Source organism: Struthio camelus, chromosome Z, assembly GCF_040807025.1.
Source record: "Struthio camelus isolate bStrCam1 chromosome Z, bStrCam1.hap1, whole genome shotgun sequence".
Taxonomy (NCBI): Eukaryota; Metazoa; Chordata; class Aves; order Struthioniformes; family Struthionidae; genus Struthio; species Struthio camelus.
The window spans coordinates 55227834-55248845 of record NC_090982.1 but is presented as its reverse complement, the minus strand read 5'-3'; the positions used below and the strand labels follow the sequence as shown (position 1 = coordinate 55248845).

Genomic DNA, 21012 nt, shown 5'->3' with positions numbered 1-21012 from the left:
TAATGCCACTTAAACTGTGGTTGGTTGATCTCCTGAGGGTCTAAATTTGTGATCTCTACTTGAGGAAAGCTTTTACCAGCTTTAAGAGGAGTTTAATCGGAATAGAAACAGTAAAGTTTATCCTCAGACATAGTATATACTGTTATTTTCAAAGAAATTAGGTGACTAAACTAAAAATTGAGTCAAAATATTTTCTTACTCTTTTTTCTCCTATTGTTGGAAGGTTCTGAAGCTCACCATGCAAAGCAGTTCTGTCTTGAACAATGTGTTCTTACACAGCTACGAGAAAAAGTTCTATCTTCTACCGTGAAAACATTTTCCTGGATTTAAATAGCAATATTGTGTGTTACTATTTTGTGTTCTCCATAGGAGTAGAGAGTTTCTTATCCATAATAAGGGGACTCCCACAGCAGGATAACAATGTTGGGTTTCACCATACAGATCTAAGAGAAAAATTTTGCCCTTTGATAACTGCAGGGAGGAGGACCTGTTTGCACATGGATCAATAGTTTTGTGGAAAATTTCTTCATTCTTAGAAGGATATCACTGATTTTTTTTCCATGTGTTTTATTCTCAAACGTTCGTTTGTTCTATCTCCTTGCCTCTTATGCAGATACTCTTCCCAGTCCTCTAGGCATTTCTCCTAGGCATTCTTGAGTAGAGTCCCATCTCTCGCGTACCCTAAGGCTTTGAAGAAAGTGTCATAGCCCAAAGGCAGCTAGCCCAGCACAGATCTACTCTTGGTAGTTGTTGTCAATTGCCCATTTGTTTTGGCAGTGTCCTAGGACCTGCCCACAGAACTTATCATACTTTTTTCTTATGCCTGGGCTATAACTGTAAAAGAATATGATTATAAAATTATAAAATGAGGTTACAGTTGAGAATAAACACAAATAAATATAATTTGCTAACTTCTAATTTGGTCAACATGCAATTTACATGCTTCTCAGTACCCTGTCTGGAACACCAAATAGGTGATTTTTTCCTCTCATTCTCTTTTTTATTGCTCCAGAATTATTGTGTACTATTGCTGTATTATTTTACACAGTGATAAAGCTTGCCTAGGTCAGGGAGTTTTCTTCAAAGCTAGAAGACTGGAAGAAAGGGCTATGGGAGGGTCAAGAATTATCTTTTAGAGTAGACAGCTTTTCTTCCTCAAAGGTAAGTGTTGGAACACGGTGTGAAGGCTGATTTTCAAAGCATGTCGTAGCTAACTCCTGTATACTCTTTCAAAGATAGGCATTTAGTTTGCTAGAAAGGAGAATTCAGTTTGAACTGATTCAGTTTGCCAGCCCTTCAGCAAACATGTTCTAGTGACTGATTATTCTTCTATAGATAGAAACTAACTTCTCAAAAGCTAGCCTTGAGAGAAGCCAAATATAAAGTTTGCATTAGATAAACAACCTTCGGGTGAACAAATATTTAAGTTTGCAGCAAGAAAGACTTTCTGAAGGGAATCAGCTGATCTAAAAACAGAATTCTGTGTATTTGGCTGTACTAGCAAAAGATTGAAATAGTGATAGATTGGAGATGATTTTTTTTTTCTTTACAGTCCTGATATGCAAATGTAGAAGCTGGAAATGACAAAGACAGCAGTTCAGTATTCATTGTTTTATTTCAAACTGTTTGCTAACCTTTTATAATTTCATGAAACAATTTGAAAGTAGAAAGTAAAATGTTGAGGTGAAAAATCACCTGCATTTGTTTCTGGTGACACCTTTGTTAATAGATGACCTCGTTTTATTGAACAACATAGAGTGGCATAATTTGCATGCCTTAAGCATAAATATGCAGTAGAATTTACCCGATTCAGATACTATCATTGCAAATGTACCAAAATTAAAGATTAGGAAGTTAAGTTGCCAAAACAGAACTTCATTAAGTGTGCCTTAGATATTTAACTGTAAAATGTTAACTAACTTGTTGTGTCTTCCTTCATATAAATTTCTTTAATAAATTCATTGCTTATAGCAGTGTGCAATGCCAGACCGTGAAAGGTCCCCCTATATCTGCTACCAACTGATCTTCTCAACAAACAAATAAGCCATCTGAAATGGAAGTGTAGGACATTCCAGCCTTTGCACTCAGGAAATGATGCTGAGGGCAGGGCTTTTTATTCTAAGTGAGAGGCTATATCTAAAACTATAGTTACAGATGTTCTTAGTCCTGTGAGTTATATGCTAAAACCTTTATAAATTGCAAGATATATATTGTATACCTAAAAGAAGTGAGGGAACAATGAATTATAGGAGTATTTTCATCTTGAGATGACAACTTCCATCTAGGAATCAGGAACTAGATGTTGGCTATCTCTGATCTAAGTGTTATGTGCAGTATTCATCACAGTCACATATTGAGCAAAATATTTTAATCTTCATAGCACTCATGGGGCTTTTTTGTTGTTATTGTTTTTGTATTTAGGAGGAAGAAAAACCCCGTGCCTCAGAGGTTTTTAAAAATACAGCTAAGACAAAAAGTACACACATAATTACAAGCTGAAATAAAGAATAAAGATCTGAATAAGATAATAACGGAAATTCATCATCGTCACTCATGTAATTTAGTTGGTGTTTGTGTTGTGTTTCACATACCCGAATTAGCTTTTTCCTTTAGAAAATTCTTTAAGGAATTCTGCAGAAGCAAATTAATTTGCACAAGTTATTCCTGTACAACTGTAGAATGAAAACTCATTTGATATTTTGAGTAATGCTTCTAAAGAATTTTATTATTTGGAAATGAGTAGATTCATACTTTGATTTCTTTTTTGACTTGCTATTGCGCTAAGATTTGCCATTTTTCCTTTTTTTCCCTTTTTTTTTGCAATGTACTTTTCCTTGCATAACAGTCATAGCATAAATTATGCTAAAGACACCTGTTCTTTTGTATAATCATACTATGACATCTCTTAAAGATTTATGAGAAAGTTTGTTGAAAAACTAAGATTTAGTGGAAAGGTTAGAGGGCCGGTCTTTTATGCTTTTGTGGTAGTGATGTAGTCTTTAGGCTTACTAGTGATATGTGCTTCTCCTTTAGGAGGTATTCTTTAATATCAAACTGTTCCTTTCCACAAGTAGCGGCAGATCAAAAAATATAAATGAATTAAAAATATATTAAAACAGATTGGCCACTTATTTTTGCAAATGATCTCTGAACAAAATGTCCAATTGGATTCCATGGACATTTCTGTAACAGCTGTCTGGTCTGCTACTGTTAAAGTCTGCATGTCCTTAACATTCCCAGTTTGGAATTAGACGCTTTGTCAGGAGTTATAGATTGCATGTTGGTGGTGGTAGTGGTGCTTTCCCCTTTGAAATGTATGAGAAAATCTCTTCTCTACTTTGGCCACAAAATCCTGTTGCCAAACTCCTTTTCTGCAGCAACTGTCAAAAGCTCTGCTACTAACTTTAACCCATCACTTGTTAAGCAATAGTCTGTAGAGGTTTTACTGAATATAGGTCTCCAACAAATGAGTGAAGTTCTATGAAGTAATACGTTCTCCCCACTCAGAGCTAGGAATAATGTTTGAAAAGATGATCCAGATTTTGCAGTAGGTCTTCAAGTCTAGCCAACAACAATTAAAAGCAATTAAAGTTGCATTATCAGTTTAACAACCTAAGGGGAAGAAACATAGTAAGTATTTGTAGGTAAACTCAGAAGATCATGAAAGCTGTATTATTTAATTGGTTCTTTTATTGACTTTTCTATTTTTATAAAAAACTTAAATACTCCAGGCAATGGAAAAAGACACAAAATTAGCCAACACAGGGGTGAGAATACAAACATTTGGATATGTTACAAATTTGTAGTGCATTCCTTATTTATTTTTCACAGTAAAGTCATCTAGATTGTTGCTAACAAGCTACAAAGACATACTCTGCATTACACTGCAGAATGTTATTATTTCCTAATTTTATTCATTAATTTCTACTTGATGTAACACTTTCCACTGCTCAGACTTGTTGTCTTGGAGAACTTTATCTATGACATCAAGTATGGAAGGAAGGAAGAAAATCTTCAAGTGGTCTACCTGACAGTTCTTCATAACTGAAAGCTTTTTTGTAATGAACAGGCTGAAAACATAAGGAGCAGTTCTTAAGTCTACAGGCAGGAAAAAAAAAAAAAAAAGAAAATTGGCAATGTCAGAATCTTAAGTTTATTTTCCTTTGAATTATGTATCTATACGTAATATATTCTGAAATACATGATCTAGGTCAAATTCTTCTTTTTTTGTGAATATTAATTGCAAAAACTTTATCAGAAACCTGCCTGTCTAACAGAATATGGTATTCAGTGGGCTAGTCATGGTTTGCTGAAGAGAGAGAGCTCCCAGACAGTCCGTCACTAGGAGTCCTTGGCACTCCATGAAAGCGGTTGGTTCTTTTCCTAGAGCATTCTAGAGCATTTTGCTAATGGAAAATCTTCAGATTTTCTCTGTGGCCATGAGCTGATCTTAATTTCATAGTGCTTGTTACTTATTTCTATTTTAACTCCTTTGTTAGTGTGTGTCCCAGAATCACAGAAGGACAGAATGGTTGAGGTCGGAAGGGACGTCTGGAGATCATCTAGTCCAACCCCCCTGCTCAAGCAGGGTCACCCAGAGCACATTGCCCAGGATCGCGTCCAGGCGGGTTTTGAATATCTCCAGGGAAGGAGACTCCACAACCTCTCTGGGCAACCTGTGCCAGTGCTCTGTCACCCTCACAGGAAAGAAGTTTTTCCTCATGTGTCCTGTGGTTCATTCAGATTTTAGGCTGCTTCTCTGCTCAAGTGCACATCCTTCAGTTTCATAACCATAAAGTATAAGATGCTGAGCAAGAAGGCATTTTTAAAGAACTGCTTAGTATACAGAGTGGACAGTTGTTGACCGGAATTAGGTAAGTGCATTTGCGCTGCTGCTTCTCTCTCTCGTAAAACAGGTTGCAGCAGGCTACATCAAATTATTCTGTCATAATCGATATGCATTACAGAAGGACAAGAGAGGTTAGACATGTAAACTACTCTATCATTATATTAAACTGAAATGACATATAAGAATCCGCCTCAATTTTCAAATTGCCATTATATGAATCATCAAAGATGTGACAATGGACTATAATGTGGGACACTGCTCTGCTTCTCTTTGTTTTCTTCCTGCTCTTCTCCCCTCTTAATTTCCTACCTACCTTTCCTCTTCCTCCTTATTTCTCAGTTGCCCCCATTTTGTTCATTATTTCTTCTCTTCTTCTCAGCCTAGGACTACCAACAGTCAGCAGCAGCTCTTAGTGCTACTTGGTGTAGGTGGCAGAAGGTTGGCTGGTATCTCCCTCCTGTGCTTTCTAGAATAGGTGTGTCCTAACTATGAGGAGACTTACACCTACAGGATGCATTTGCCACTGGCAAATTCTCTCTCCTTTTTTTTCTTTTCTCTCCAGTGTCTAAACGAGCGCTATTCAACTGGCAGAATCTATTCCAGGCCCAAGCTATGAATAAATTTTGCCAAAGTCTTATTGTATGATGTAAGATCTTGTATTTCTCACCATTTTTCCAGTCCTTCAAGGAACATAGATGTATGAATTGTTGCAGTTCTCATCTGTGAAGGAATCATGCAGAGATTGACTGGCCCAGCCAAACTGTAGCTGATATACTGCTTCCGGCTTTGTGGACTGCAGTAAACTAACCCAGCCTGTTTAGGTAAAAGCTGTAGGTATATGAACTTCATCATCAGGTATTTCTCTGCAAAGGCCAGTACAGATGTCTTACAGCACAGCAGCAGATGAAAATCCAAAATTCTTAAAACTGCCACGATAGTCTTTCTTTTCTTTGTGAGGTTTATTTAAGAAATGTAGAAAAGGGTGGGTGTACATTGTTACAGATTTTAAACAACTCTAGATGAAAGCATAGCTCTTTAGGAATGTTCTGGGTTTTTTATTTGCTTCTATTTCTTGTTCTTGTTTTTGCTATAAGGAGGAAACCAAACAACAAAAGCAAGGCCAGCAGGCATTTTGGTTGAGCTATCTGGCTTTTTTTTAGCTGAAACTTAGGCTAGTGATTGCAAAGCCATGGAATTCCTTGCCACAGGGCACTCTGAATTTTAAAAGTTCACAGTAATGAGTTTGAGAGGAGACTAGATAAGTCTGTAAAAGAGAAGTCCTCTGAAAATAACTAAATGTAGAGAAACTGTGGCTGCTTCAGGAATTTCCTGAGCTGTAACTAATTGAAGGATGGGAGAATTGCTGGGAGAATTATCATATTTGATTGGCCCGCTTTTTTGGCATCTACTTTTGGCCAGTGTTGGAGGCAAGGCTGGATAAATATTTGGTCTTACATGTTCCCGTTGAGGAAATTGTCCATTTCCAATATGTTAATACTTTTCCTGATTCATGAATTTTGTAATCTGATCATGAAAATCTATATCATGAATATAGATCATGAATCTATATCAGTCTGTCTTTCAAATCCCACTAGCATCACTTTTTTGTAAATCATGGGACAAAATCTTGACTTTTTACTCTAAGCACTCCCCTGCTGTAGTAAAACTACAGTTTTACCACCCGTAAAACCTTGATTATATGCAGCACAGCCCTCTGAACAATAATCATTTCAGAAAAATCAGTGTCCTAAATAAGTTTATAAGGAAAATTAATCTTTTCTCAGCAAAGGGGAAGAAGTGAAAAACAGTGGGAAAATGTAGCTGATTGTGTAAATTAAATGTATGAAATTTCACTTGGTGGATATTTAACGCCTGAACTGTAGTAGGTTTTCAAACTCTATACTAAACTGCAACTAGAGCTGGGTAAACTGCATTTATCTATACTGAGTCATCAACCCTGCCCATGTTTCTTCAGCCTGTAGTCAAGGAAGAGGGGAGATATTTCAGGGAGAACCATGAACAGCCAAGATGATGATATTTGCGTACATACATATATATTTATATTTAAAGAGTGGGTGGACTGTCTGTTGCTTAAATAAAACCTTTCATCATTCCAAGTACTAAAAATGTATGGTAATAGTGCAAAAAATGGGGACTAGCATGGTTCAAATGTATAGTGCTCAACAAAGCTGCTTGAAACGTCTCATCTACATCATACTGACGCTGAGTTGAATGTTCCACCGTAGTCTTTCATCACCTAAGATTTAGCAAGTGGTGTAAAGCTGAATGGCAGAATTTTGATTTAGAGTGAAATTCTTGTAAGTGAAAGCACGTATCTAGAAATACCTGTTGAGTTTGTATGGGAGGGGTAATTTTTTTCCCATATGAAGGAAACCATAGACAACTAGACTCTATTCTGGTTCATTTCAAGCCTATTTATTGGCACCCTGTTCCTTTATGCAGTTGTCTGTTTTTACAAGCTTAAAAGAGATTGTTTGTTGCTGATTACCTGATATGTTTGTTGCAGTTTTTGAGCTTTTGTTTGATCAAAATACAACAAATTATCTGAACAAAGTGTCAGTGAAGTGAATTCAAACATCTGAGACTTTAAATACTGCCTAGATTTCAACTTTATTAATAGTTTACAATATCCATAGTGAAGCAATTGTTATTGACAAAGATAAAAAAGCAGAATCTTTAACTATGAACGTTCAGCATGTGGCAAAAAGTAGGTGTCTTCAGACGTTTTTATCAGTATAATGCACATATAACTCCTGTAATTCATATATTAGTATTCAGTGGTGTTCATTACGTAAACTTTTACCAGAATTACTCCTTAAGATAGACTCCATAGACATCTTGTTAGATATAGTGGGCTTGATATGGTTTTACCTATGGTAATTTTACTCTGGTGAGATGGCATTGAGTTTATTAAAGTTCCTTTTCACATACGCTTGAAGATAACGAAGTCATAAGCATATATGATCTAGAGAGCGTATTTGACCATTTTCTTCATCTTTACGTATACACCTATTTCAACAATCTGTGGTTTCAACCATCTGGTGGTGTAAAGTTATGATCAATATTGTGATATTTTTTCCTATGTAATATTTATATAGTAAAAGCAGAAATTACGATGTTGCTTTCGGCATATTCTACTGCCTGCTGCTTGTCCTCCCATAGCTTGTTTTCTTCTCTCCGCTTCCCCCACCTGAACTGAACTGTATTACAGAGTAATATAAAGGCCAAATCATTATTTGAACTTCCTGAGATGCTTTCTGAAATTGCCAGCTTAGATCTGTTTGGTGTTTAGAAAATGTATGCAATAGTGATCATTAATTGCCAGTCTACTACATCAGCTGAATTTTATAAACAGCTAAAGTTTCTAAAATGATTTTGAGATTTAAACAAAAAGATTATATTTCTTTCCAGTGATACTTGTGCACGTATAAATAAATAAGTCATTCTACAGATAACTCAGCTTATCATTAGAACTATATAATTACAAGCAGCAAAATTTTTGCTCTATGTTTTCTTGTTTTTATTTCGATAAATTTGGCAATGACTATAACATCGAGTATAATGAGGTTGTCAATTCTTATTTTTTTGTGAACGTCGTTAAGGATACATCTAATAAGTATTTGGATTTGTTTCATTAGTATGTGCAATATAGGAAAAATAGGAAAAAAATAAATACTTAATGCTCTCTTTCTTACTATATTACTTGGTGCTTTACAAGGCTTTGCATTTTTAAATATTATAAAATTATTATGATGTTAGCCATCTATATTAGTAGCATTTTAAAGAAAAGCTTGTTCCAAAGTCCTTTGGGACAAGAGGATTTTTTCCATTGTCTCCAAGGGACTTTGAGACTGTTTCCACTCTATTCATCTAACAAAACCGAGTTTCTCCCAGTCTAAAAACAGAAGTACAGAGCCTTAATTTTCTTCCCCGATGCTGCTCTGAAAAATGCACACATATTATTACTGTTATATTATGGATCAGAGTTCCTCAGGTAGTCTCAAACCATTAAAAAGTTTTCACCTGGTCTTGGCTCGCCATGGGTAAAGTGATTTTAGTTGCTTAACAGGCATCTAATGTCATTTTAGACAACCAAGATTATCCAGTCTGGCCTCCAGCTGCCTCTTCATAAGAAATGGGTTATCCTATATCATATGTACTGATCATGTACAAATGCTTTAGATATCTTATGGCATCAGTCAAATGACTCTAATTCTAAGGCACCTGTATCCCACCCATGACGTCTCTAAACGTCACCAGAGATCTCATAGAGTGGTTTCCTGACATCGACAGCCGGCCTGGAAATCAAGACTCTGCATCTTCCCTTCTGCTGAGGGCAAGCTAGTAACCCTTAGTGCCCAGAAATGGTGCTATTTATCGAAGATCAGACTAGAGAGGATTCCTATTGTGTCCTCAGACATAACTGCAGAACAGTACCTTTAGTGTGATTACAGCTGAACTTTCTAAGTCCCTTGCTTAGAAAGTGTGTCTATCTTAAAGCTATAATGGCATTTGTAATTTCCCAGTTAAAAAAAGTACTTTTTTTATCCAGTAAAAAGCAAGGCTTTGTTAACTGTTCTAGAGAGCTAGGTTTATTTTAGTACTTGAGTTTTCTCACCTCTGGTTACCACTTCTCTAACAGTATGGTAATGTTTATGTGTAACACAGGATCTCATTTTAAATCAGTAAGGAAGTACACATCTTGCTTACATGTTGTGTCACATTAAGTCGCTTTGTCAAACTATGGTTACAGATCAGCCCACGCTGAGGTTTGCACCTCAGGTTTTACTGAGCAGTATTAGGCTTTAGTTTGGGAAACTTAAAAAACACAGTACCTGTTCACATTGTGCTTCACTTCAAGCTGTTCTCTCATTTGTAAAAATATAAACATTAATTTCAGAAATTCACTTCCATAGTATTCATTAAATCCCTATAGCAGCTCCTCCCTGCCTTGCTGGGAGGTAGCCCTGGCTTTGGCTGTTGCTTACGTTCACATGACCTGTGCTATTTGTATCATATTAAACAAAATACCCAATGTGCTCCCATACAGCTGTTTCCAGAGCAATGCCCGTCTGCAATGTGTCCCCCCTCTGTGCTGACGTCGCAGCACTAAGGGCAATGCCTTGACGAGCACCGCTGCACCTCAAAATGTGCAAGCCTGGGCAAACATGGACTTTGAAGTCTGTCCTGAATCCTGTCAGTAGCAGGAGCCAGCATGCTGCCCCTTAGTATCAAGAACAGAATTGGGTGGGGAATGAAAGCTAACTTCTGCTTTCCTTTTTGTGAACTGTGTTCTACATCGGCATCTTCCCTTCAACAGTGTTTAAATCTTTTCTATTATACATAAAATAAGAAATATAAAATGCAGCTATATATATATCTACTGGATTGTGTGCTTAAGGCCAGGTTCTGCACGTGTCTTTGAATGTGAATGAAGTTAACTGGTGCAAATGATGTCTTTGAGAGAATCCTTGACTGAATAGAGATATTTGCTTAAATTTTTATAGGATCAGGTGCCTTCTCATTTTCAATTTGCAGTAAAAGTAACAGCAAATCAGTGAATAAGCTATTCTCACACTATAAAATCCCAGAGCCTTGGCAGTTTCTTCTATTGATAATGTTAGGGTTCTTTTCCCTTTTCCCTCAGTGCTTGAAAATCCATTCCCTCCCCAAATTTCCAGACTTTCCAAGAACTCTCCAGCGCTTACCCAAGTTCAGTGTGCGCTTCCCACTCACAAAGCAAGCCCTGTTACCTGGTTTGCAGGGCAGGGCTGTGGTCCCCTGCGCCCCCCAGCCCTTCCGCAGCCAGCCACGCGCTCCTGCAGGCATCCCAGCCGACGGGGAGGCACTAGGAGCCCCGGCCCCCCTGGCCTGGGGCAGGAGAAGGGTGACCTCAGAGATGCGGCTGCCCACCGCTGGGGAACAGATTCCAAGATTAGGCTGGAGACCAGGAAACTTCTTTCTCCATTGGTAATGCATTAAAAAGTGTTTTTAACAAAGCACATAAACTGTGTTTATGGTTTTCAGAGATCCCGTTGGTCCTCTATCTCTTTGCCCTGATTTCCGTCACCTGGCTGTGGGGAGGACTGCACATGGCTTACCGGCACCTCTGGATGTTAGTCTTCTTTATCATCTTCAACAGCCTGCAGGTAAGCTGGTGCTTTTTCCTTCTGTCCTGTTACTGACATTGGGATCATCTCCACTGCTTGTATTATGCTTGGCATTTCAGCTTGACCAGCTAAAGGAAAACCAGAAACAAGTAGAGGTTAGTCTGTGACACATGGGCAGTGCTAGTTATGTATTCTACTTATTTCTGAAATTAACATATAGAGTATATATTCGAGGAAGAGATGTGTTGTTTTGAAACAATAGCAATAATCGCATAGATTTAATTTCAACGTTAATACACTGGGAAAGAAAATTACTTGCTTCTTTACATAAGACATTACTGAGGTAATTATAACAATAAAACTGAAGTATCTGCAGCCATTGCAAAAGCATTGAGTACCTCAGTTTTCTGTATCTGCTAGCGCTACTTAAAAAAAACCCTCAAAGCTGTAATATTATGTAACTGTAATATTAAAATTTTTTTCATTATTAGAAATGAGCCTCGAGGCTTAGCTCTTCCCGTACAGCACACACATTGGTAAAACAAAGATCTTTTCAATGCAAAAATTAAATACATACTAAATGTTGAATATTAGTTACAAAAAATACAAAAATGAACGCAAACTCACCTTGATACATAGGGCTACATATTAATGTGGATGATCCATTCCACAGAAAGGGGCCTTTGCAGAATTTCGTACGTGCATGTACTTCCCTTGGACTCACTATATACTCGCAATATAGTGTGGAATTGTTTACAGAACAGAGGACAGTATCAAGGGTGGGAAATGCCTGAAAACTGTGAAATGATGAGGAATTAAATATATATGTATCTAAATCTAGGCTATGCAAGTTCGTCAGCCATCTTTATCACAGAAATATCCATGTCATCTTCCTAAAGTCTATCATGTATTATTTACCTGTATTCAAAATTTGTGAACCTCATGAAATAGAAATTAATAAAAAAGGTATTTTTTCACACAACAGATTAATTTTAGAATTGAATTCAGAAAGTGGGATTTTCCTCAAGCAGAAATCTACACACTTGCAAAATGGACGTCTCGGACACAACTATGTTTTTAAACTGAAAAAAACCAAATGTAGTTTGCTTTCCTTGTAATGCATCTAATTATGCAGTCTATACTGGCATGTGAGATGGGTCAAATTAGGGTTACGGGTTTTTTTTTTGAGTTATGCGAACAGATTTCTCAGCTTTTCCACCCCTTAATATCAAGTATATTATACCCTTTAAAAATTCTTATTGGTAATTCTCTGTGAGCAAATAAAATTGATTTTTATGAAGGCACCTGGGCTTCCTCTTAGTGAGACTACCGCAGCTCTGCTCTATTGCTATAGCCACTAGCAATGTCTGTTCCCTCCCTTTCCTCTCCCCCTGCAAAATCACAGAGTATAGGCAACCCCCGACAAGAGCTTTAGCAGTAAAACGATAGCTATTGGGGCTTTACAGTAAAACATATCACTGATATAAATCATTAGATGTGTGGTGAGTGACAGGTGCGTGTATGTATATGTAGATATGGTATCTATTTATATACCCATGTGTATATCCTCCCTTACTCTCTTTCTGTGAAGAATTATTACTGCAATCCTGTACAGCTTTGTGTAACATAGGTCTACCTTTGCTACAAGTATTTGGAGAAGGTAGCTTATAACAGATTTTATTCGAGAGGTATCACTTTTGCACTAGCTCTGTAAATATGCATGGATATTTAATTTAAAAAGACTTTATTACTGGGGATATTTAGAGAAGATGGATATGAATAGTCTGTGAGTAACCTTGAGAAAGATCATTCATAGCCAAAATGTTGACCCTTCTGTATGACTGCAAGAAGATACTTTTTATTAGTCTATTGTATATAACTTAGAATGTCTTATTCAAGTAAAGAAAAGCAAAGAAACAAAGCTGTAGACTTATTTTAATTAATGTTGCAGATTTCAAGACAGTAATTCATATAATAGAAGCAAGAAATGATACTGGATGTTGAAAACCAGTCATGTAAAATATGAGGCCCGCAAGGTCTGTAGAGGATTCTTTGTCCAGTGTGATATTAGGTAATATGGAAAACACAGATATAAAAGCATATATGGAATAATATTTAACTCATAACTAATATTTGAGAAGCACCTTTGCATGACCTTGCAACCTTGCAAAGTTAGAATTTTGTTTAAATCTATTTAGTAGTGGGAGGAAAATATTTACTTTTCTCGATCCACGTGAAGTTTTTCAGTTGGATGAATGTAATGCCCGTTATGTAGTTTAGTTTCCATTCATGCCTTTAAAAATCTCTGAACTCAAGCAGTAGATTATTTTTTTCCTTTATTGGCTAATCCTTTGTTGTTGACTGATCTCTTACCAGCATCGCTTGTCTACCCAAAAGATACATGCCAATAAGACCTGCATAGGTAGCACATAGGAGTCTTGAGTGCTTCTGCTGGAATTTGGCTTTATGGGTATTTTGATGTCAGAATTATTCCTATCCATAATTTCATGTAACTGAAATACATATTTTGCATCTATTGTTTGGGTCCTCAAGAACCTCACATAAATAAAATTTTCCTTATCAAGAGCTACACTTTTCCAGTAGTTGTATCTTGCAACAGCGATGGGTCATGCACAAAGATCAAATAACTTTCATTGGTAGCTGCAATTCTAATCTTTGAGAGATGCGTCCACATTTGAGTCTCTATGCTCAATTAGACAGCTGGGAAATAAATACTCAGAAATTTTATTTGAGATCCTGTCTCCTTCCAAGGAGCCAGGAAATGAAAAATTAAGCCTCAAATATTACAGGCTTCACCCTTTCAACTCCTAGGCTTGCCTCTGATTGTTACCATTACCTTACAACACTGTGCATGGAGCACAGCCGTAGTTTCAAACCTGTAGTGAAGCCAGATTGCCAGCGTTGCCCTCCTACCCATAACTCTTTATGAAACTCTCTACCAACACAAGCAACTGCTTCACCAAATAGATATGAATTGTGCTGTGAAGATATAATGTTAACCATACTGCTTTTACCCTCAATAAGTTTGGCTATTGAACTAGGAGCACATACTCTGAAAATGTAAGTCTTTTCTGTGAATCACTCAGTCTCCTAGTCCTTCCAGGTCTGTCTTTAAATATTTTCAACCTCTCTTTCAAGTGACAGATATCACAGTTCTGCAGCAGGATTCTTTACCTGCTTCTTGGTAGACTGCAATACTATGGTAGGAATACAGGAATAGAAAAAAATAAAGAATTGAGATGTATGCTGTCTGCCAACTAATCCCTAAATAAGCTTGTTAAAGAAACTCGTACTCCTTTGGTTTGTCTCTTTTATATCAGGACTGATATATTTGGCTTCTTGCCCTAGTGAAAGATGATAGTATTGGGTCCTCAAGGTAGAAGAGCCATCACATTTTACTTTTTAAAGTATAAAGCTATCAAATGTTTAAAGGAAAAAAAAAATCTTTCTAATGTGGGGTACCCTGAGAAGAGTAGTACAAATTGAGGAGATCTTCTTTCACAGTACTACAGCTGTTTATGTTTCTTTGCTTGTTGTAATAGGCAGTTGTCTTCAGTGCTTTGTATATCTCTACAATAAAACATGTTTAAAAAAATATTTCCTGGAACACCACCACATTTTAAATAACCACACCACATATATTGTTCTCCTTTTTTACAAGTTACAATTATCTGATCAGGAAACAGAAAAACTGCCGTGTGACTGAGGTGACCAGACATGCAGCATGAGTTAAAAAACAGTGAAAGATCAAGGTGAACAGTTTGTAAATAATACTCAATTTCCTTAGTTTTTGCTGTTCATCAAATAACCATATATATTGAATTATCTTAATAAAAGAAAATGTCAGTATGCAAACTATTTGTGTGTAGAAAGAAATTATGTATAACAAATGCTAGTCAATAAATCAACCTTTTGCTGTAAGTTTTATAAAGCTTTTACATATTATACTTTCACTAATGAGGAGCTGGAAGAGCTAGGTTCTGGAGGCATACAGTCAGTGTTGAAAATTCCTTCTGGCCTACAGATTTGGCAAAGCAAGGTTTGTTCTTGACATGGGCAGCCAGTCTCCAGCGTCCTTTGAAGCTTTAATCTCAGTCCCACTATTTTGGATGGAGAGACAAATATGAAATAGGATTTAACAGTGGATAACACATTTTCAGAATTTTCGTTTAGTGTATGGTGTTTCCATGTCATTCCCAAATCTTATGTCTTTATCAGCTCTCAGATTTGATAACGGTTTTTAAAACTAGGCCAAGTGTTTCTGCAATACAAGGCTATTTTACCATTTATTGGTGGGCATTTTTGTTATACAACATGCCCTGTTTCGACCTGAGAACAACTCAGTGTTCATTAAGAGCTTTTCCCAGTCAGGAAAGAGAACATGAAATGGTTTACAAGAAACAGAGACCTGCTTCCCTGCTGCTAAAGAGTTACAGATCATGTAACAAAGAAGAACACATTACCATGTATTTGTTATCCAAATGGATTCAGCACAGGAGATTCAGAAGACATTATATATTATCCAATTTAATTGTTTAGCCTTATGACAAACATTGCCTAGGAAATGCACTTGATACAAAAATCATCTAGTAAGGACAAATTGTTTCCGAGCACTTCCTTTAAGAAATGGTTTCCATCAGAGATGCGTTTATAGTACAAACTATTCATATACATGGAGAGGAAGGATAGTCCTTTCCCTGTAACTTCAGGAATAAACATGCAAAGTGCTGTGTGGGGGGACAATAGGTGATTTACATGGTCATTGAGTAAACAGTGACCCAGAAAATAAATACAGCTAAACTGTTTCTGTTCACTGAGGCCAAAAAGAAAGTTTAAAAGGTATCTTAAATCTTGCCCATCCAGTGTGCTTTTGTAAAGTAGGAAATCCACAAATAAATTTAAAAAAGCGTAAGAGGAAAAGGATGAGAAGCATATTTAGGATATCTGATGTTTTGTGTTCCTCAGCAGTATGTTCCTGATTATACTACCCAGGCAGCATCTGTGTCACAGAAACATACTCCCGTGTTCTCATGTGAAAGGCCTTGGCTCCTGATCTTTTCAGTTGCAAAACAGAGAGTAACATTTGTCTCTTCTCTTTACATTTGATCGCCTAAGCAGATTTACACACAATATATTTGTTGGGATCAGGAATAAAAGAATAAGTTGTTTGTCTCTAAAGGTTAGGATTTCGCAAGCCATTTTGCATATGCTATACTAATATAAATGAGCGCTGTGTTTGTCATGAGATTAATGGGGTGTTTTTGGTTTGCACAGCTACATCATCAGTGGCTTATTTACCATTCCATTAAGGCCTGATCCAAAGTTCACTGAATTGGGTGGAACTCATCCTACTATTTGCAGAGGGCTTGGGATGAGGCTTTAGACAGCCTATGAGGCTTTCCCCACAGCTGACTTGGTTTATTTTTACAGTTACTCAGGTACAATCTTGATTATTATCTGGCTGTATTTCTGGTACTCTGGCCTGGACACTCCAACCCTCTGCCCTATAACTATCTGCACTGCAAACTACATGACATTCGATACCCCTGAGCTACCTGTACGTAAGAAGGACCATATGTAGCCAGCCAGGGCAGTGCAGAGCTCAGCGGGTACCCTCAGCTTCTTGGCAGTGCAGATTAGCCTGTGTAGAATGGATTGTGTCTGTATTTCCAGTTAGCAAATTTATCCTTCACTCTCTTCCTCTTCCTCTGCAGCTCAGTGAAGTGTGGGGAAGGCTGTGGGCACTCTGGGAAAGGGGAGGTATCGCTGTGAGGCAGGATGTCCCACAGTGACCTCAGACCATGTCACAGACTGTGTCACAGAGGGTCTGTAAGGCCCCCAACCATCACCACTCCACACACCTTGCGGGCTTTGGCCCTACAACGGCAAGGGGAGTTGCACCGGCTATTTTAGGGTGCTTCCCCCGCCCCACTGTGCAATACACTATCACAGATAAGTAATGTAGCTATAATACATGTTGCTACGTTCAATGGAAGTATAGCCACTGAAAGGACTTGGGATCAGATACATTCTTTTCTTCCTCCAGCTGTGTCCTATCATCTATATTTCTTAATGAGGAGAATACAATAATAACCAACTTTATTTGATATCTATGGCAAATTACCTGCCTTTTCATTTTACATTGCTGCCAATCTCCTTGTGTCATCATAAATAGCAATTTTTTTCAATAATTCGGCTAAATGAGATATCTCAGTATAATCAGAATGTAGAATCAAGCTGTAGTTTGCCTTTAAGTCCAAACTTTTAAACCCTGTACTATTATATTAAGATCATTAATTGATAAAGCACTGCCAACTCAGAGAATTCAGAGGTCATGAGTTTGGCTTTTAAATTTTGAAAATAATGAATTTCTTTAGAGTTGGCTGAAGTACTCAATGTCTTCTTTTTTTCCAAGTGATCTTCACAGGCAAAGCCTGCTGCCTGACCTCTGCATATACTGGCACAGTTTGAGAAGGAGAGAGCCAGCAAGTAGTAGAGGAGTAGCAGATTAGGGACTGCTTAGAGAAGCTGCCATACTCAGATCCATGGGGCTGAAAAGGATTCATCTGAAGGTGCTGAAAAAGCTGGCCCATGTGATTGTGTGTCCACTATCATTTTTAAAAAATCACGGCAATTGAGGAGATGCTTGATGGCTAGAAAAAAGATAGTATTGCTCTCATATTTTAGAAAGGTAGATTGTGACCTCAGGAAATTTGTGTATGACATTGAACTAGGGGGAGTGGCTGACAGGGCAGATGGCAGAACTAGTCTGGAGGGAGCTTAAAATAAACTTGAGGAAAAACTTCATGAGGTTCAATAGAGAAGTGCCAAGTTATACTCCTAAGGTGGAATAATCCCATGCATTAGTTCAGGCTTGGAAGAATCTGGCTGAGTATCAGTCCTGCTGAAAAGGACATGGGAGTGTGCTAGGCTGAGCATAACACACCAGTGTAGTCATCTTGTAAATAAGGCAAACCACATACCAAGCTGCATTAGGAGGAACATGGCCAGCAGATTGAGTGAAGTTATTATCCCCATCTACTCAGCGCTGATGAGGCCACACCTGGAATACTGTGTCCAGTTTTGGGACCCTCAGTTCAAGAGGTATGTGGAGAAACTGGTGAGGGTCCAGGAGAGGGCTACCAAGATGGCCAGAGGCCCAGAACATATGAAAAGTGTCCGAGGGAATTCTGTGAAGAGTGGCTGAAGGAGCTGGGCTTTTTCAGTCTGGTGAAGAGGACAGTAATGGAAAATGTAATAGCAGCATGCAAATTTTTGAAGGGTTATTAAAAAAGATGAGGGCACCAAACTCTTCTTGGTAGTGCTAGGTGATATAACAAAGGGCAGCGTCGCAAACTGCAGCTTGGCAGGTTGGACTCTAGGAAAAATAATTCACTAGGGGGAAGTGCAGAACTGGAAGATGTTGCCAGAGTGGTTTTGGATTGCCATTCTTAGAGGATTTCAGGATTCAGCTACACAAAGCCATACTGATCTGGTCAGTAGACTGGCCCTTTGAGTGGATTAAAGGTCCTCCCGAAGTCCCTTCCAACTCTTCTGTGATTCCATGAGTTGACTTGTTGGAAGCTCTATTTTCAAGCTATTCATTGTGATAGATAGACAACAGAACCAGCCACATGGTCCTGAGATCAGGAGTTTTAAGAAAAGCTTCAAATACCATAAGACTAATGATAAAATCCTAAAAGTTGGAAATGATACAGGCAGAAAACGTTAGGAAAGATATTAACCATCTTTAGGAGTAACTAGGGGGCAGTGAGTTATGGGCAATGAGTTATGTTTCTCATGTTTCAACAATGCAGAATTTTATATACGCATATATATCTTCATGCTGAATGTCATTATATTATGAAGGCTAATCTGAACTTTTCTGTGAAGTAAATGCATGTAACATCCTAATAGCCCCTAGAAAAAATAACCATTCCCTTTTCTTCCACCCACACATTTCCTGCAAAAGAACCTTCTATACTATACAAGGCTGATGTTTCACCAGTAAATGAGAAGGATGTTTTCTGCTTTTTCCTGGTAATAAATACAGATGAGGTCTTGTTTGGGGGTTTATAAAACTCTGGTTAAAAAAGAAAAATCATTCTGTTATTTTTATATACAACTTCAGTGGCCTCCAAGCAACTACTGTGGAAAGAGTAAATGGCATTACTGCTTTTATCTCTGACAGTTTCATTATTACTCAACATATTTGTGATACACAATTTCAGTAGAGGCCATGATACGCTGACTAAGATTTAATTTTGAAATAACACTGAAATAACAGGAATTCAGTAAAGATTGACTCTATCATTTTTTTTCTGCTGGACTAAAAGCAGCTTCTGGTCTCTGTTTGTGTTGTATTTTATCCTTGACATATAATACATTTTAAACATGTGCTGCTGCTAGAAATTGTTTACATTTTTGGAATGCCATCCAGCTGATGAGAGCCCAAGGAATATGAGCTAAAGGACCACCACCCAGCCTTAATTCATAGGACGACTTGTCAAATTGGAAACAGAAGAGAATAGAAAGGGATATGAAAAATGTGTAGAAGACTGGGAAGGAGAAAATCACAGCATTTAAGTATATAGTCCTTATAGAATAATGCAAGAAGGAACTTTTTTCATGTGAGTAAAAATACTACATGCTGCAATCAGTTTAAAGCTCTGAGAAATTTCAAACAATAAATGGACTACCTAATAAGCTTTATCGGTTAGTGAAACTCGTATCTGTTGTGGGCAAGATACAATTAAAAACATCATGAAACTGTCAGTAAGACCAGTGCCTGGTAGCTTTTCCTCATAGTAGCTTTTAAAATTTTTTCTTGTGTTACTGTACCTTCAGATAAATTGCCAATTCTTCCTGTGAAGATAGAACAATAATGCTCTAAGTGTGGTTGATAATGGTTTTGCCAGCTTAGGCAATAATGGGTTAGAAGTTGTCCAAACTAGGACAGAGTTAAGCTAAGAGAAACTGTTGAATGGATTCTTCTTAGAAGTACTGTATTGTTGCAGGTTCTAATAGTTCATGACTTATTTGATATGAAAGTATAGTCTGCTTTTTTCTCTGAAGTGTTTTGGAATAGAGTAAGCAAAAAATCCTAAAAAAGTAAAGCTGAAAGGGACTTCTAGAAGCCATCAAAACCTTCTGTGCCACAACCTGGTTTCAGTTACATCTTATAAACTAAAAATATGTAATGAGGATATTTTGATCTTGGCAACTGTGGGCCTGTTAGTTGAATTTCAGTATTTTATTAAAGATAAGATACTTGGATATAAGTTAAAAATGCAGCTTGGATTTACTGAAGTTAGGCATTCTAGTCTAAGTCGTTATCTTGATGGGAAGTGGGCTAAATTAAGCAAAGGAAGTGCAGCAAATCTGTCCAGCTCTTAGGGAAGTATTTAATACTGTAGCATAACAAAATTGGAGGAGTAAGTGTAAAGGTCTGACTAAATGGGGAAAAAAAGCAAATGGTAATTTTGCATCTTGGGTTCAAAGTTCTCCAATATTTTCATTATGACTATGGCATAAAAAATGCTAATACAGCTTTTTGATTACACAAAATTAGGAGGTATTGGTTATTCAGAGAAGGACTGATGAATCATACACAATGAAATGGATGATCTTTCTTCTGTAGAATGAATTAATAGAAATTACATGAGCTCTGACAACACTAAGTGCAAAATTATGATGCTAATAGTGAAAAAATTTCTGCTATAAACTTGGTTAGCTAGATAGAACTGAGGAACAGAAACTGAGGTGGGTATACCACTTTATCGCAGCACAAATATGAATCACCAATATGATACAGCCATAAAAGAAGCAAATTTGATGCTAATCTGTACCCAATAGAGATATTAATGCCATTGTAAAAGGCACTGGTGTTGCATTATTTGGAATCCTGGGTACAATTCTGAGCATGGTGTTCGAGGAAAATTAATATTGTATATGGTAGGTGCAGGAAAAACTGTGTTAATGATCAGCAGGGATTTGAAAATCTTATTGGAG

General features: G+C 37.3%; 1 protein-coding gene and 1 long non-coding RNA gene across 2 annotated transcripts in view; one reads left to right on the top strand and one right to left on the bottom strand.

Moving 5' to 3' along the window:
• LOC138064775 (adhesion G-protein coupled receptor V1-like) overlaps nucleotides 1-21012 on the top strand; it is a 273548-nt gene that overhangs the window by 219511 nt on the left and 33025 nt on the right. The window contains exon 88 of the mRNA XM_068928702.1: nucleotides 10898-11019. Coding sequence (XP_068784803.1) covers nucleotides 10898-11019 — 122 coding nt within the window. The remainder of the gene's footprint in view (nucleotides 1-10897; nucleotides 11020-21012) is intronic.
• The window catches only part of LOC138064779 (uncharacterized), a 52292-nt gene continuing 38742 nt past the window's right edge, over nucleotides 7463-21012 (bottom strand). Inside the window, exon 4 of the long non-coding RNA XR_011138031.1 lies at nucleotides 7463-11108. This is a non-coding gene — a long non-coding RNA (uncharacterized lncRNA). The remainder of the gene's footprint in view (nucleotides 11109-21012) is intronic.